This window comes from Somniosus microcephalus, chromosome 11 (assembly GCF_052327205.1).
Source record: "Somniosus microcephalus isolate GS21.2 chromosome 11, FLI_Smic_1.0, whole genome shotgun sequence".
Classification (NCBI taxonomy): domain Eukaryota; kingdom Metazoa; phylum Chordata; class Chondrichthyes; order Squaliformes; family Somniosidae; genus Somniosus; species Somniosus microcephalus.
The window spans coordinates 104,109,955-104,128,069 of record NC_140997.1 but is presented as its reverse complement, the minus strand read 5'-3'; the positions used below and the strand labels follow the sequence as shown (position 1 = coordinate 104,128,069).

General features: G+C 44.1%; 1 protein-coding gene across 16 annotated transcripts in view; it reads right to left on the bottom strand.

The window, feature by feature from the left end:
- Window positions 1–12,296: 12,296 nt before the first annotated feature.
- sun1b (Sad1 and UNC84 domain containing 1b) overlaps window positions 12,297–18,115 on the bottom strand; it is an 85,625-nt gene continuing 79,806 nt past the window's right edge. For 15 of the 16 annotated variants that reach the window (XM_086001152.1, XM_086001161.1, XM_086001165.1 and 12 more), the window contains 3 exons: window positions 16,947–17,114; window positions 13,728–13,820; window positions 12,297–13,158 (listed from right to left, as the gene is read on the bottom strand). In XM_086001152.1, coding sequence (XP_085857278.1) covers window positions 13,042–13,158; window positions 13,728–13,820; window positions 16,947–17,114 — 378 coding nt within the window. In that variant the 3' untranslated portion in view covers window positions 12,297–13,041. Of the gene's footprint in view, window positions 13,159–13,727; window positions 13,821–16,946; window positions 17,115–18,115 lie in introns of those variants that run through there. The other variant, XM_086001167.1, reaches the window with a different exon arrangement.

Genomic DNA, 18,115 nt, shown 5'->3' with positions numbered 1-18,115 from the left:
CTTGGTTAAGTTTTGGTTCTCTTTGTTCGGTACTCTCCAGAACCTTCTTTTTGAATAAAGCACTTCATGTTTGAATCTCTGAGTTCTGAGTCCTAATTGTGTCTAGGTAGAAAGGTACAGACACAACAAAGTGGCGACGAGGATGGGATGAATCTGCATTGTGGGAACTTTCTTGTTTTCAACTACAAAACACTCGGAACAGAGATTGCAGCATCACATTAACGTTACGGGTGCAGTGAGTAAACAGAAATTAAAATTTGAAACGTGAGATGGCTACTATATTAGGAAACATCGGTGATTTTGATGAAAATGTGGAGCAATGGAGCGCTTATACGGAACGTTTTGACTATTTTTTTTTGGCGAATGCGGTGGCAAATGAAAAGGTCATGCCTACCTTTTTGAGTATAATGGGGGCAAAGACATTCAATTTACTTCGCAGCCTTGTACAGCCAGATAAGCCAGGAACTAAAACATATAAACAACTAGTGGAAATTCTTGGAGCACATTTTTCACCAAAACCTCTGGTTATTGCTGAGAGCTTTAGATTTCACAAACGGAATCAAGAGGAGGGGGAATCAGTGATGATGTTTATTGCTGCTTTAAAAAGGTTGTCAGAACAGTGCGAGTTCAAGGAGGTGCTGAATGACACCATTAGAGACAGACTTGTGTGTGGTCTGCTAAGTGCAGCCACACAAAAGCGCCTTCTTACTGAGGACAACCTTACTCTTGAAAAGGCCATTGAAGTTAGTGTCTCCATGGAGATGGCGGAAAAGGAGGCTCACCAGTTGAGTTCAACAGGGAGAGTTCACAAGGTGTCGTCTGAGCCTAAAGGTGCGCGGAACGGCACATGTTACCGTTGTGGGAAAACGGGCCATCACGCTAATGACTGCTGGCGTACGGAGCTGGAATGCCAAAATTGTGGCAAAAAAGGTCACATTGAACGTGCCTGTAGAGGTAAAAAAAAGAACAGACAGAGCTGGGAAGCATGAAAGCAAAATGTCTGTATTTGGACAAGAGAAGAAAAAGAGTGTTCATTCAGTGCAGTATGATGGAACAAGCAAAACAGAGGGGAGCGACACCTCTGAGGAGGAAGAGGTGCACATACTGACGGTTGCAGGTGGTCCAAATGGCTACTGGGTGTCACCACTGGTGGAGGGACAGTTAGTGCAGATGGAGGTGGACACAGGCGCGGCTGTGGCCCTTGTTTCAGACACTGTCTACAACAAAATGCTAAAGCATCTTACCCTTCAGCCAACAAACATTGTGCTAAAGACATATACCGGCGAACCTGTGGCCATGAGAAGCGCCATTGAGGTGACAGTTAAATTGAATGGACAGACTGCGAAACTGCCACTATATGTGGTAAAGGGAAATTACCCATCTCTACTGGGGCGTGCGTGGCTAGAGAAAATCATGCTGGACTGGCCTGCAGTCCGCATTATGTCAAAAGGGGAGTCAGGTCTGACTGCAGTGTTAAACAAATATGCAGAACTCTTCAATGGTGAACTTGGGAGCATGAAAAAGATCAGCGTGAGACTGGACATTAAACCTGACAGAAAGCCAAAGTTTCACAAAGCCTGACCTGTACCCTATGCAATTAGGCCAAAAGTTGAGGCTAACTTGGAGGCCTTAGTCGAGAATGGAGTCCTGGAGCCTGTGAGTGTGAGCAAATGGGCCACACCCATTGTTCCTGTCCTGAAAAAGGATGGATCTGTTCGAACCTGCGGGGATTTTAAAGTGACTATTAACCCGGTGCTGTCTGCGGAACAGTACCCTCTTCCCCTCATTGGTGATCTGTTTACGGGCCTGGCCGGAGGGCAAAAGTTCAGCAAAATAGACTTATGCCAGGCTTATCTACAAATGCATGTCGATGACAAACCAAAGGAGCTGCTGACAATTGTGACACACAAGGGGCTATACAGGTACTGCCGCCTTCCGTTTGGAATTATGTCGGCCCCTGCGCTATTCCAAAGGGCAATGGATCAGATTTTAAGTGGACTGCCAGGAGTCCAGTGCTACCTGGACGACATCCTTGTCACTGGGACAAATGAGGAGGATCATCTTCTGAACTCGGATGCGACACTACAGCGACTGAAAGAGTACGGACTCAGAGTTCGTAAGGACAAATGTGAATTCTTTCAGTCTTCAGTTGAGTACCTGGGGCATGTGATTGACGCTACTGGCCTGCATAAGGCGCCGTCAAAGGTCAAGGCGATCGTGGAGGTCCCAGCACCCCAGAATGTGAGCCAGTTACGTTCATTTCTGGGGCGACTTAACTACTATGGGAAGTTTATTCCAGACTTAGCAACATTGCTGAAGCCGTTACATCAGTTGCTATGTCAAGGCAAAACATGGAAATGGACTGAACTGTGCAACGAAGCTTTCGCCAAGCAAAGAAAGCACTGCTGAAGCCGGAGGTCCTGACACACTTCGACCCAAAGCTACCCGTGCAGCTAGCATGTGATGCATCACCATATGGTGTGGGAGCAGTCATATCCCACATCATGCCTTCTGGGGAAGAGAAACCTCTCGCCTTCGCATCACGCACCTTGAACAAGGCTGAGAGTAACTATGCGCAGATTGAGCGCGAGGCCTTGGGAATCGTTTTTGGAATTCGAAAATTTCATCAGTACCTGTTTGGGAGAAGGTTCACACTCCTGACGGACCACCGTCCATTGACTTCAATCTTCGGGCCCCACACCGGAATTCCGTCTCTTGCTGCCAGCAGGATGCAAAGGTGGGCTTTACTGTTGTCAGGACACACATACGACATCAAATATCGCAAATCAGACTTGCACGGCAATGCAGATGGTCTCTCAAGGCTACCCTTGCCTGTTACTCCCCCAGAGCCTCGTCAGATAGACATCTTCTACTTTAGACAAGTGGAGGGAGCACCTGTCACTGCAGTACACCCGCAACGATCCAGTCCTGTCATTCGAGGGAGAGCTATAGGAGATTCTCCTAGTTTGAAACCTTATGTTTCAAAAAGAATTGAGCTCTCTGTCCAGGCAGGTTGTCTTCTTTGGGGACGCCGTGTCATCATTCCGCCACCTCTGAGGGAACCTATACTGCAACAATTTCATACAGGCCACAGTGGGATGGTTCGGATGAAGGAAATGGCAAGAAGCTACTTCTGGTGGGCAGGTCTTGATGGAAATATTGAGGAGAAAGCCAAAACATGTTCCCCATGTCAGCTGTGCCAGAATGTTCCACAGCTGGCAACCCTACACCCCTGGGATTGGCCTGAAGAAGTGTGGCAGCGAGTACATGTGGACTTCGCCGGTCCTTTCGAAGAGAAGATGTTTATGGTGGTTGTGGACGCACGTAGCAAGTGGCCGGAGGTCGCTGTGATGAGGGTACCATGGCAGAGAAAACAATCGAGAAACTTGGTGAGATGTTCAGCCATTATGGCTCACCGGAACAACTCGTAAGTGACAACGGTCCACAATTTGTATCACAGGAGTTTGCAACCTTCCTGCATGTGAATGGTGTCCAACACATCAGGTCTGCGCCCTATCATCCCTCTACTAACGGCCTGGCAGAAAGGATCGTGCAAACTTTGAAGCACGCCTTGAAGGCATCGCAAGGTCAGGGCTCAATCCACCAACGTCTGAACAGCTTCCTGTTGTCCTACAGGAACGAGCCGCATGCCACAACCAAAACTTCCCCCGCTTCGCTCATGATGAAGAGGCAGTTGCGGACAAGTTTTGACTTACTCAAACCTCCAAGGGCAGAGCAGGTTGTCCATCATCAACAATAAGCTCAAGTTTAAAAGAGAGAGAAAAGAGCCAAGGAGAGACGGTTTCATCCTGGAGAGCACGTCCTAGCTCGAAACTACAACACTGGACCGAAATGGGTTCCTGCTATGGTGATCGCGCAGGCGGGCCCTGTGTCTTACACGGTTGAGACTGATGAGGACGTCGTCTGGAGAAGACACACAGATCAACTGTTGCTAGGAGCAGAGACAGCCACAGAGGCTCCAATGACTGGTTGGCCTGAACTGTTTCCGGATGATACCGCAAACCAGCATCCTTTGCTACAGTGCTCTTCTCCAACACAGGAAGTCAAAGAGACTGTTCCACCTGTGCAAACTCCTGACTTTCGACTGATACAGGCACCTTCTGGGCCTGTGTCAATGCCTACTGCTGTGGAAGCCAGCGATGACCGCCGGTATCCTGTCAGAGAGCGGCGGCCTCCAAGACGCTTGGATCTGTAGGATTAGTGACTTACCCACAAGACTAGGGCAGAATAAACCCCAGGGTAACATCAGGGTTTGAGGCAGTCTACCTCTACCCTTGGTTAGTTGAGTGCATTGAAAGTAACTTACCTGTTGAGGAATAATGTGGACCTTTCATTTAAGAGGGGAGGAATATGTTATGTATTGTGTGTTCTCCTCCCACCTGCGGTGGCGCTGTCACAGCAGATAAATGGTTGGGATTGTTCTCTTGGTTAAGTTTTAGTTCTCTTTGTTCGGTACTCTCCAGAACCTTCTTTTTGAATAAAGCACTTCATGTTTGAATCTCTGAGTTCTGAGTCCTAATTGTGTCCAGGTAGAAAGGTACAGACACAACAGGAACCTGAGCAGGGAGACAGAGGAAGGGAAACAAGGATAGAAGCAAAAGACAGGAAGGAGAAAAACAAAGGTGGCAGTCAGAGAAATCAAGGGTTTAAATCAAACATGGCCACAGTAAATAATAATTCTAAAAGGTGTAAGAGTGTTAAAAAAACAAGCCTGAAGGCCTTGTATCTTAATGCGAGGAGCATTCGTAATAAGGTGGATGAATTAGCTGCACAAATAGAGGTAAACGGATATGATATGATTGGGATTATGGAAACATGGCTCCAGGGTGACCAAGGCTGGGAACTCAACATCCAGGGGTATTCAATATTCAGGAAAGATAGGCAAAAAGGAAAAGGAGGTGGGGTGTCATTGCTGGTTAAAGAGGGGATTAACACAATTGAAAGGAAGGATAGTAGCTCTGATGATGTGGAATCTGTATGGGTAGAACTGAGAAATACCAAGGGGCAGAAAACGTTAGTGGGAGTGGTATACAGACCTCCAAACAGTAAGGCAGAGGTTGGGGATGGCATTAAATGGGAAATTAGAGACGCGTGCAATAAGGGCACAGCAGTTATCATGGGTGACTTTAATCTACACATAGATTGGGCTAACCAAATTAGTAACAATACTGTGGAGGAGGAATTCCTGGAGTGTTTACGGGATGGTTTCCTGGACCAATATGTCGAGGAACCAACTAGAGACCAGGCCATCTTAGACTGGGTATTATGTAATGAGAAAGGATTCATTAGCAATCTTGTTGTGCAAGGCCCCTTGGGTCAGAGCGATCATAATATGATAGAATTCTTCATTAAGATGGAGAGTGAAGTAGTTGACTCAGAGACTAGAGTCCTGAATTTAAATAAAGGAAACTACGATGGTATGAGGCATGAGTTGGGTAGGATTGATTGGGGAATGTTACTCAAAGGGTTGATGGTGGATAGGCAATGGCAAACATTCAAAGATCGCATGGATGAACTACAGAAATTGTTCATCCCTGTTTGGCATAAAAATAAAACAAAAATGGTGGCTCAACCGTGGCTAACAAGGGAAATTAGGGATAGCATAAGATCCAAGGAGAGGACATATAAATTGGCCAGAAAAAGCAGTAAACCTGAGTATTGGGAACAGATTAGGATTCAGCAAAGGAGGACAAAGGGATTCATTAAGAGGGGGAAAATAGAGTACGAGAGTAAGCTTGCAGAGAACATAAAAACTGACTGTAAACGCTTTTATAGATATGTGACGAGAAAAAGATTGGTGAAGTCAAGCGTAGGTCCCTTGCAGTCAGAATCAGGAAAATTTATAATGGGGAACAAATAAATGGCTGACCAATTAAATACATACTTTGCTTCTGTCTTCACAAAGGAGTACACAAATAACCTCCCAGAGATGTCGGGGAACATAGGGTCTAATGAGAGGGAGGAACTAAAAGAAATCAGTATTTGCTGGGAAATTGACGGGATTGAAGGCCGATAAATCCCCAGGGCCTGATAATCTACATCCTAGGGTACTTAAGGAAGTGGCCCTAGAAATAGTAGATGCATTGCTGGTCATCTTCTAAAATTCGATCGACTCTGGAACAGTTCCCATAGATTGGAGGGTAGCTAATGTTACCCCACTATTCAAAAAAGGTGGTAGAGAGAAAACGAGTAGTGGGGAAAATGCTAGAGTCCATTATAAAAGATGTAATAGCAGAGCACTTGGAAAACAGTGACAGGATCAGACAAAGTCAACATGGATTTACAAAAGGTAAAACGTGCTTGACTAATCTACCGGAATTTTTTGAGGATGTAACTGGTAGAATAGATAAGGGAGAACCAGTGGATGTGGTGTATTTGAACTTTCAGAAGGCTTTCGATAAGGTCCCGCATAAGAGATTAGCGTATAAAGTTAAGGCACATGGGATTGGGGGCAAGGTACTGACTTGGATAGAGAACTGGTTGGCAAACAGGAAGCAAAGAGTTGGAATAAACGGGTCTTTTTCCCGAGTGGCAGGCAGTGATTAGTGGGGTACCGCAGGGATCGGTCCTAGGACCCCAGCTATTCACAATATATATATATATATATATAAATAAATGATCTAAATGAGGGAACTAGATGTAATATCTCCAAGTTTGCAGACAACACAAAGCTGGGTGGGTGTGTGCTCTGTGAGGATGCAGAGAAACTCCAGTATGATTTGGACAGGTTGGGTGATTGGGCAGAAGCATGGCAGATGCAGTGTAATGTGGATAAATGCAAGGTTATCCACTTTGGTGGCAAAAATAGGAAAGCAGCTTATTATCTGAACGGCGATAGATTGGGAGACCTGGGTGTCTTTGTGCACCAGTCGCTGAAGGTAAACATGCAGGTGCAGGAGGCAGTTAAGATGGCAAATGGTATGTTGGCCTTCGTAGCAAGAGGGTTTGAGTACAGGAACAAGGATGTCTTGCTGCAGTTGTAGAGGGCCTTGGTGAGACCACATCTTGAGTATTGTGTGCAGTTTTGGTCGCCTTATCTGAGGAAGGATGTTCTTGCCATGGAGGGAGTGCAGCAAAGATTCACCAGACTGATACCTGGGATGGAAGGAATGACATATAAGAGATTAGGTCGATTGGGCTTATACTTGCTGCAGTTTAGAAGAATGAGAGGGGATCTCATTGAAACTTATAAAATTCTAACAGGACTAGACAGACTAGATGCAGGAAGGATGTTCCCGATGGCAGGGGAGTCCAGAACCAGGGGTCACCATCTAAGGATAAGGGGTAAGCCATTTAGGACAGAGATGAGGAGGAATTACTTCACCCAGAGAGTGGTGAACCTGTGGAATTCTCTACCACAGAAGGCAGTGGAGGCCAATTCATTAAATATATTCAAGGAGGAGTTAGATATATTTCTTAAGGCTAAAAGGATCAAGGGATATGGGGAGAAGGAAGGGACAGGGTACTGTATTTAGAAAACAACAGAAAATGCTGGAAAAACTCAGCAGGCCAGGCGACATCCGTGGAGAGAAATTATAGTCGACGTTTCGGGTGAACCCTTTTTCCAAAACTGTTCTACAAGGATCATTTACAAGAGTTCTGTCAACCGGACATTTCCACAGCACTATTTTCAATAGGCAACGTGTTATCCCAAACGTCGGATCTGGTTGCATCCAAAAAGGCACCTGAATTACTTGGGGGACACACGAGTGCCCTTGGGACTTGCAATAACTAAATTTGCAATTGAAGAACATGCTGCTCACAATAGTCTCAACAACTCCCCAAAAAATGCTATGCATTGTTCCTTGCCAGGTGCTCACCATCAAAACACTTGCTTTATCGAGAGGCTTGGAAGCACATATGAACAAACAAGGACATCTCACCTGCTGATCTCTGCCCCTTTCTTGGAAGGCCCCGATTGGTGGCATCTCCCCAACATGGCATGGCAGGAACATGGTGCATTCCAAAATAGGGAATGCCCAAATGCTTTCCCCACACGTGCGGCAGCAATTGGAATGGTTAATTTGTTTTTCCCCCCATGTAAAGATTTTAGAGTCATAGAGTTATACAGCACAGAGAGGCCCTTCGGCCCATCGCGTCCACGCCGGCCATCAGGCCCTGTCTAATCTAATCCCATTTTCCAGCATTTGGTCCGTAGCCTTGTATGCTAGGGCATTTCAAGTGCTCATCTAAATGCTTCTTGAATGTTGAGGGTTCCTACCTCTACCACCCTTTCAGGCAGAGAGTTCCAGATTCCAACCACCCTCTGGGTGAAAAAGTTCTTCCTCAAATCCCCTCTAAACCTCCTGCCCCTTACCTTGAATCTATGCCCCCTTGTTATTGACCCCTCTACTAAGGGAAAAAGTTCCTTTCTATCTACCCTATCTATGCCCCTCATAATTTTGTACACCTCAATCAGGTCCCCCCTCAGCCTTCTCTGCTCCAAGGAAAACAACCCCAGCCTGTCCAGTCTTTCTTCATAGGTGAAGTGCTCCAGCCCAGGTAACATCCTGGTGAATCTCCTCTGCAAAGCAATCACATCCTTCCCATAGTGTGGCGACCAGAACTGCACACAGTATTCCAGCTGTGGCCTAACCAGCGTTTTGTACAGCTCCGGCATAACCTCCCTGCTCTTATATTCGCTAATGAAGGCAAGTATCCCATATGCCTTTTTAACCACCTTATCCAGCTGTTCTGCTGCCTTCAGGGATCTATGTACATCACCCTGGATCCTATGGGCTCTTACCTTCTTGACCAGTCTCCTATGCGGGACTTTATTGAAAGCCTTACTGAAATCCACATCCACTGCACTACCCTCATTCACACACCTAGTCACCCCCTCGAAAAATTCAATCAAATTAGTCAGACATGATCTTCCCTTGACAAAGCTATGCTGACTATCCCCGATTAATCCTTGCCTCTCCAAGTGGAGACTAATTTTGTCCCTCAGAATTTTTTCCAATAATTTCCCTACCACTGATGTTAGGCTCACTGGCCTGTAATTCCCTGGTTTATCCCTACTACCCTTCTTGAATAATGGTACTACATTAGCTGTTCTCCAGTCCTCTGGCACATCCCGTGTGGCCAGAGAGGTTCTGAAAATTTGTGTCAGAGCCCCTGCAATCTCCTCCTTCGCCTCACACAGCATCTCGTCCGGGTCTGGGGATTTATCCACTTTTAAGCCTGCTAAAATCGCTAGTACCTCCTCCCTCTCGATGCTAATATGTTCAAGTATATCACAGTCCCCCTGCCCGATTTCTATGTCTACATCGTCCTTCTCCATCGTGAACACAGATGCAAAAAATTCATTTAAAATCCCACCTACATCTTCTGACTCCATACACAGATTGCCACTTTGGTCCCTAATCTTTCCCTAGTTATCCTCTTGCCCTTAATATACTTATGAAACACCTTAGGATTTTCATTTATTTTGCTCGCCAGTGTTATTTCATGGCCCCTCCTCACTCTCCTTATTTATTTAAGTATCCCCCTGCACTTTTTATACTCCTCTAGGGCTTCCTCTGTCTTTAGTCCTTTGTATCTGCCAAAAGCCCCCCTTTTTTCCCTAATACATTCTCGTATATCCCTTGACATCCAAGGTTCCCTGGGCTTGCTGGTCCCACCCTTGACCTTTACAGGAACATGTTGCCATTGTACTCTCAATTTCCTTTCTGAAAGACTCCCATGTGGATTTTCCTACAAGTAGCTGATCCCAGTCCACTTTGGCCAGATCCTGCCTTATATTAAAATCGGCCTTCCCCCAATTTAGAATCTTTATTTCCGGTCCATCTCTGTCCTTTTCCATGACTACCTTAAATCTCACTGAATTATGGTCACTGTCACCAAAGTGCTCACCTACTAACACTTCTACCACTTACCCGGCCACATTCCCTAGAATTAGGTCCAGTACCGCCCCCTCTCTTGTAGGACTTTCTACATGCTGGCTCAAAAAGCTCTCCTGGATGCACTTTAAGAATTCTACACCCTCTAAGCCTTTCACACTCTGACTATCCCAGTTAATATTGGGGAAGTTGAAATCCCCCACAAGCATGTTGCAGATCTTGCTAGAACGTCTGGTGGTCAGCTAGCCCATTTCCTCTCATGCAAAACCACCACCTTTTTACCATTACACCAAATGGTCAGCAAAAGCAAGAGAGAGAAATATCCAAAGTGCTGTGTCCCTTTTGCCCCTCTGCTTGTGCTGCCTGACTTGGTACACACAAGTCATCCGACCACAGCTCCACAAGTTTTGCTGAGAAACAGAGTTTATATCAAATAGCACTCAAATGCATCTCACCAGTAAGAATGTTTGCAACTAACAGATCAGAAATAATAGCTTATTTGGAACTTTGTTTTGCATGTTCTTGTGCAAATCTTATGCAGAGAGGATCAGGTTCATTGTAATAAGTTAGATATCCCAACATTCAAGGATCTGCAACAGTCACACAGTAAAATGGACAGTGAGGTTCAGCAGTGCCAACATTTAAATACCAACAGTGTGCAATAAAGCAAACTACAGTCAAAGCTTTAGTCTCAAACCTTTTAATCAGGTCCCAGTGAAATTCTATAGAAATTGGAGAGAAGAGTGTGTATATCTTAATAAAGCGAATCTCCTCAAAGGAGTTGCTGTGAAAACTAAAACATCACATTTCAGTTAAAGTATGTTTCAGGAACATAGGAATGTACAAGTCCCAAAATAACTTGTCGATCTGCCTGGTTTTAGCATTGAACACAATTAGTTTAAAGCTATGATTAAAATTGAACTTCCCCGATGGCCAAGAGGAAAGGCACCACCCGCCGTAGCACCAAGTCATACAAGGCGGCTCAACCCCCAGGCTGTGCGTTTGTTCAAAGTGTCAGAGCTCTTGTTCCATTTGTGCTGCATGGCCACAGTCCCTTCCCCCATTCTGACGGATGCATAGAATCTTACAGCACAGAAGGAGGCCATTCGGACCATCATGCTTGTGCCAGTTCTCTGATAAGAGCTGTCCAATTATTCCCACTCCCCTGCTCTTTCCCCATAGCCTTGCTATTTTTTTCTCTCCAAGAGTTATCCAATTCCCTTTTGAAAGTCACTAATGAATCTGCTTCCACTGCCCTTTCAGGCAGTGCGTTCCAGATCATAACTCGCTGCATAAAAAAAATTCTCATCTCCCCCCTGATTCTTTTGCCAAATACCTTAAATCTGTGTCCTCTGGCTACTGACCCACCAGTGGACAGTTTTTCCTTATTTACTCTATCAAAACCCCTCATCATTTTGAACATCTATTAAATCTCCCCATAATGCTTAAATCCAATTCCAATTAAATCTCCCCGTCTCTCCATACGAAGAATAGCCACTTGGGGACTGTCAGTACCCAAGGAACCATACCTCAGCATCAGGTGGTAACTAAAGAGGGGTAAAAGTTAGCAAATTATTTTTCTAACTTGCTGAATTCTATAATACTTTGTTGCCACGGTTTGCAACAATAAGGTTTTGACTGTAGCATGGTCACTGCTGCTACCCACTCTGCATAGGCAGTTTTCAGTGTGCATTCAGCAGTGGATAAATAAGCAATCACTACAACCAATAGATACCATGGTCATCATATAAGAGTACAGAGCTTTTTAAGGCACATCATCCCAGGATGTGGAAATCATATTTCTCATTTGAAGAGGGCCAGATAGTAACTATTTCCCTGTGAACCCCATCAATTACCCCTTGCTGTTTCCTTGTGCCCATCCCCACAGGTCATGCCCCATTTGTGCTACATGGCCATAATCCCTTACTCCAATCTGGCCGACTGCACGAACCCGACCTAAAGTTATCGAAGGGAGTCTCATCTTTGATGGACATTATGAAATTGTGATCCCAGAAAGAATTTGTTCAATATTTTAGTGCAGAATGTTTCCTCTTCTGAACCCTAACCTTTCTTGTATGTGATGGGTCAGAAGATACTGGGACAATCATAGAATGATACAGCACAGAAGGAGGATATTCGGCCCATTGTGCCTATGCCGGCTCTTTGAAAGAGCTATCCAATTAGTCTCACTTCTCTGCTCTTTCCCCACAGCCCTGAAAATGTCTCCTTTTCGAGTACATCTCCAATTCCCTTTTGAAAGTCACTATTGAATCTGCTTCCACTTTCCTTTCAGGCAGTGCATTCCAGATCATAACAGCTTGATGTTTACCGATCAGTTTATTCTCAAACTGGACCCCAATTTACACAGTGCAGCATCTAAAAAGCTTGAACTATTGGAAATTTATCATATCTAAATACGAATGTTACACAAAAGAAAGTTTACCCTTTATTACGTATCTCAATTACATGCAGCCTCTCAAAAAATTAAATTCTTTATTTAAACATCTGAATAGCATTGTCAGTTCTGCGACAGCCAAGGAAATAAAAACACCAAGATAAAGTGTGAAAAAATTTACAAAAATACATTGCACAAAGTCCTATGTTGCTATTGAAAAATAAATATAGTTATTCACAAAGACCCTTTCCCAAAATCCCTAATTTTGCTTTAACAGGAGGAAATATGCCTGGTTTCATATCATAGTTTATGAAATATACGAGTGCATTTCATATTCCAAGTCTTTCTACATAGGCCACAGGTTTTACATCAATAGTTAAATATATAGATTATATAGGTTAATATAAGTTTATATTTCTGAAGTATTCTCTTTACAAATACAAGGACTGTTGTGCAATATACAAATAAACATTATCCAATAAAATGCTCTGTACATCAATTTCTTTCCTTTTTTCCCAAATGGAAAGGCATTCGATATTCCTGTTGCACGACACAAACACAGACATTCACCAAAATAAAAACGAGACAAAGAAACGTTCTCTAAAAAGGTGACACAGCCATTAACAGTTCAGCTGGCAGTGTTCTTAAAGCGTCTGATAGTAGGCGATTCAGCAGTACACGTTATTCATGCCACAGTCCCCAAGAACAAATTCCAGTGTCCAGAATTATTCCCAGTTTTTTTCCAGTATTTACAATTTGTACAATATTAGTGCAGTCCACAATTCATTGCTTCGCAGGGTTGCCGTGCACTCTGAACCGATAGAGACACGTGTACTCTGGATGGCCCCAGTTGGAGAATATTCGGAGTTCAACTATTTGGTAGTTCTTCAAGCTTTCCTCCTAATATTGGGAGAGGGGAGGATAGAACAGAAAAGAGAGAGGAACAATTACATACTCAACATCCTAATTGATCATCTGACTGCATTGCCTCCAATCATTTTACGCAAGAATCAACAACATAAACGTCCCAAGGCATTTCACAGGCACTGAGCCACATAACAAGATGTTAAGACAGGTGACCGGGAGCTTGGTCAAAGAGGTAGGTTTTAGGGAGAGAGGTGGAGGGGTTTCCAGAGCTTAGGGCCCAGACAACTGAAGGCTTAAAACAGATTTATTATGTGCCTTAGTCTTGCAAGTAATTATGAGTATGTCTTATGATTTTATACCTGCACTCCAACAATATTCCATAACTATTGGTCAGTGCTGGGGTGGGATGGAAAGGATCCCAATGACCTGTAATATACCTGCTACAAATTTCACACACCAAGTCACTAGGCTAAATCATAAATTGGAACTGCTAAACTATTTTACAAAAATCTGAATTACACATCCTTAAATATGAAAAGCAGAGATAAAAAGCATTAAACCGGCAATTAAAGAAAAAAAGCTAAAATTTGAAACAGCGTTACCCTGACGAAGAAAGTCTGTATTGCCTCTCCATCTTGGTTGTATGTATACGCTCCAAAAATTGTGCCTTTTTCTTGGTACTCATCATCAAGACCCTAAACAGGAAAACACAAAACAGCATCTCAAATAGCAATATATAAAAAGCCTCTTAAAATGCTGCTACCAAAGGCCGATATTCTTCAATGTAACTTCTTTCTTAAAAACATTCTATAAATGTATCATTTTTTTCCCCAAGTGGAGTTTAAGCAGTCAGCACATCAGCCACTTAAAACCAAAATGCAGAACTAACAATAGGCACACGGGTCCCTCCAACAGACTTGGCCGCCTCACCAATTACCAACCTTCTGCTTGGTCACTCTTCACCATGGGCGTGGCTGATTTGAGAGCACACACCGCTTTGGTTAAGCAAAGCTTTCCATCCCCTTGATCTCTAAAGGCACACTGCTTACACTCAAGAAACATAATAAGAAACATAAGAAGTAGGAGCAGGAGTAGGCCATACGGCCCCTCGGGCCTGCTCCGCCATTCAATAGGATCGTGGCTGATCCGAACTTACTCACGTCCACTTCCCTGCCCTCTCCCTGTAACCCCTTATTCGCTAGGAAACTGTCTATCTCCGTTTTAAATTTATTTAATATGTCGCAGCTTCCACAACTCTGAGGTAGCAAATTCCATAGATTTACTACCGAGTGAAGAAGTTTCTCCTCATCTCAGTTTCGAAAGGGCAGCCCCTTATTCTAAGATTATGCCCCCTAGTTCTAGTCTCGCCCATCAGTGGAAACATCCTCACCGCATCCACCCGATCAAGCCCCCTCACAATCTTATATGTTTCGATAAGATCGCCTCTCATTCTTCTGAATTCCAATGAGTAGAGGCCCAACCTACTGAACCTTTCCTCATAAGTCAACTCCCTCATCTTCGGAATCAACCGAGTGAACCTTCTCTGAACTGCCTCTAGAGCAAGTATATCTTTTCTTAAATATGGAAACCAAAACTGTACGCAGTATTCCAGGTGTGGCCTCACCAGTACCCTGTATAACAGCAGCAAGACTTCCTGCTTTTATACTCCATCCCCCTTGCAATAAAAGCCAAGATTCCATTGGCCTTCCTGATCACCTGCTGCACCTGCATACTAACCTTCTGTGTTTCATGCACCAGGACCCCCAGATCCCTTTGTACTGTAACACTTTGCAGTTTCTCTCCATTTAGATAATAACTTGCTCTTTGATTTTTTCTGCCAAAGTGCACAACCTCACACTTTCCAACATTATATTCCATCTGCCAAATTTTTGCCCACTCACTTAGCCTGTCTATGTCCTTTTGCAGGTTTTTTATGTCCTCCTCACTCACTGCTTTCCCTCCTATCTTTGTATCGTCGGCAAACTTGGATACGTTGCACTCGGTCCCTTCCTCCAAATCGTTAATATAGATTGTAAAGAGTTGGGGTCCCAGCACTGATCCCTGTGGGGCACCACTAGTTACTGATTGCTAGCCCGAGAACGAACCATTTATCCCAACTCTTTGTTTTCTGTTAGATAGCGAATCTGCCACCCATGCCAGCATATTACCCCCAATCCTGTGATTTTTTATCTTGATCATTAATCTTTTGTGTGGAACCTTGTCAAATGCCTTTTGGAAGTCAAAATACACTACATCTACTGGTTCCCCTTTATTCACCCTGTATGTTACATCCTCAAAGAATTCGAGCAAATTTGTCAAACACGACCTCCCCTTCGTAAAACCATGCTGACTCTGTCCGATTAAATTATGCTTATCCAAATGTCCTGTTGCTGCTTCCTTAATAATGGACTCCAACATTTTACCAGCCACAAATGTTAGGCTAACTGGTCTATAGTTTCCAGCCTTTTGTCTGCCTCCCTTTTTAAATAAGGGCGTTACATTAGCAGTTTTCCAATCTGCTGGGACCTTTCCTGTATCCAGGGAGTTTTGGAAAATTACCACCAATGCATCCACAATCCCTACCGCTACTTCTCTCAAGACCCTAGGATGTAAGCCATCAGGTCCAGGGGATTTATCCGCCTTTAGTCCCATTATCTTACCGAGTACCACCTCCTTAGTGATTTAAATCGTGTTTAGCTCCGCCCCCCCTATAGCCCCGTTTGTCCAGTGTTGGGATATTTTTAGTGTCCTATACTGTAAAGGCTGATACAAAATATTTGTTCAGCGTCTTTGCCATCTCCATGTTCCCCACCACTAGTTTCCCAGTCCCATCCTCTAAGGGACCAACAGTCACTTTAGCCACCCTTTTTCTTTTTATATAACTGTAGAAACTCTTGCTATCTGTTTTTATATTTTTGCTAGTTTACTTTCATAATCTATCTTCCCTTTCTTAATTAATCTTTTAGTTATTCTTGGCTGGCTTTTAAATGCTTCCCAATCTTCTATCCTCCCACTAGATTTGGCTACTTTATATGCCCTTGTTTTCAGTCTGATACTATCCTTTATTACTTTACTTAGCCACGGATGGCTGTCTTTTCTTTTACGCCCCTTTTTCCTCACTGGAATATATTTTTCTGCAAAGTTGTGAAATATCTCCTTGAATGTACACCACTGCTCATGTACCGTCTTACACTTTAATCTATTTTCCCAGTCCACTTTAGTCAACTCTGCTCTCATACCTCCATAGTCTCCTTTATTTAAGCTTAGTACGCTGGTTTGAGATCCAACTCGCTCACCCTCCAACTGAATTTGGAATTCAACCATGTTATGGTCACTCGTTCCAAGGGAATCCTTTACTAGGACATTTTTTTATTAATCCTGTCTCATTACACAGGACCAGATCTAAGATTGCCTGCCCCTTGGTTGATTCAGTTACATACTGCTCAAGGAACCCGTCCCTAATGCACTCTATGAACTCTTCCTCAAGGCTGCCCTGCCCAATTTGATTTGTCCAGTCAATATGAAAGTTAAAATCCCCCATGATTATAGTTGTTCCCTTATTACAAGCCCCATCTATTTCCTGATTTATACTCCGACCAACAGAGTTGCAACTGTTAGGAGGCCTATAAACTACGCCCACTAGTGACTTTTTCCCCTTATTATTCCTTATCTCCACCCAAACTGTTTCATTATCCTGATCCTTTGACCCAATATCATTTCTCACTATTGCAGTGATTCCATCCTTTATTAACATAGCCACCCCACCTCCCTTTCCTTCCTGTCTGTCCTTCCTAATTGTCAAATACCCCTTAAATACTTACATAAACACTGAAATCCTTGGGCGCACTGCTGATATTGCCGGCTGGTGACAGAGACTTTGGTACGTGCTCCAGAGTGAAGGCAGACGGAGAGATCTCCACAGAAAGGCGAACAACCAGATACCCCTGGGATCCTTTGAATGCCCAGCAGTTTCCAGGGTAGACATCTGGCTGTAAAAGATCAGAAATACAAAAGGTTCAAAACATTCCAATCCACACTTCCTTCAAAACTAATGTAAACTTTACATTCACAATTTATTCATTTTCAGCGTTCAAGTGATCCTAAGTTTTGACTCTCGAGTTATGAAAATTATCTGTCATGTCCCATCACATCATCTCAGCACAGGTCATAAAACTCGACTGCAACATTTATCACACTCAGTTTGAGTGAGTCTGGTTTTGTACCAGAATATTTTAGCTGAGCATAATCTGCTGAATGACTATACAGGGAGATACCTAACATTTATTAGAGCAGTTCAGTCACCCCTCATTACTCAGTTTTATGCTTTGGAATGGTTGGTTGAAAAGTCTTGTTACACAAAACAGTCTGGGAGCATGTTTTCCGTAACATCCCTGCTGCTGCAACATCATAAAGGTTCCACTCCCGCAGCATTCGTGAATGGAGACAGTTGTTCTCCAGATGGTTCAGCAGGTAAAAAGCCAGCACCCGTGTGGTACCGAGATGTACAGACCAGGAAAGACACACCTCTACGCCAAGTTAGTTGATCTGAGCTGGGGCGGCAGTGGAGAAAGGACAACTGGGTTCAGTGCCCAGGAGGTGAAAGAATCGGCCAAGAATTCCACTCTGACTGCTACGCAGTTACCCCAGCTGGAAAGTGTGTGTATTTATTTTGGCCAGGATAATACTGGGCTAGACTAGACTATAATGCCTGCACGGTCAAACAGACCATTGATGGCCTCTGCTTAGGTTCAAAAGTGAATGGCCATTCAACCAGAAAACTGATTACACCTGTGGAATTGCTCCCCGGTGAAAACTGGAGCCTCTGGGGGGGGGAAGGGTGAAGAGGGGAAGGAGTTATTTAACAAGGACCGTGGCCAATGGTTCTTTGACATCGTTGGAGCTGAATTTCAGATCACAGCAGAAAGATTGCTACACAAAATGCCCACTCGCAGGCTGCCTCCAGCCAGCAGTGCTGGAGTGCTAAACAGGA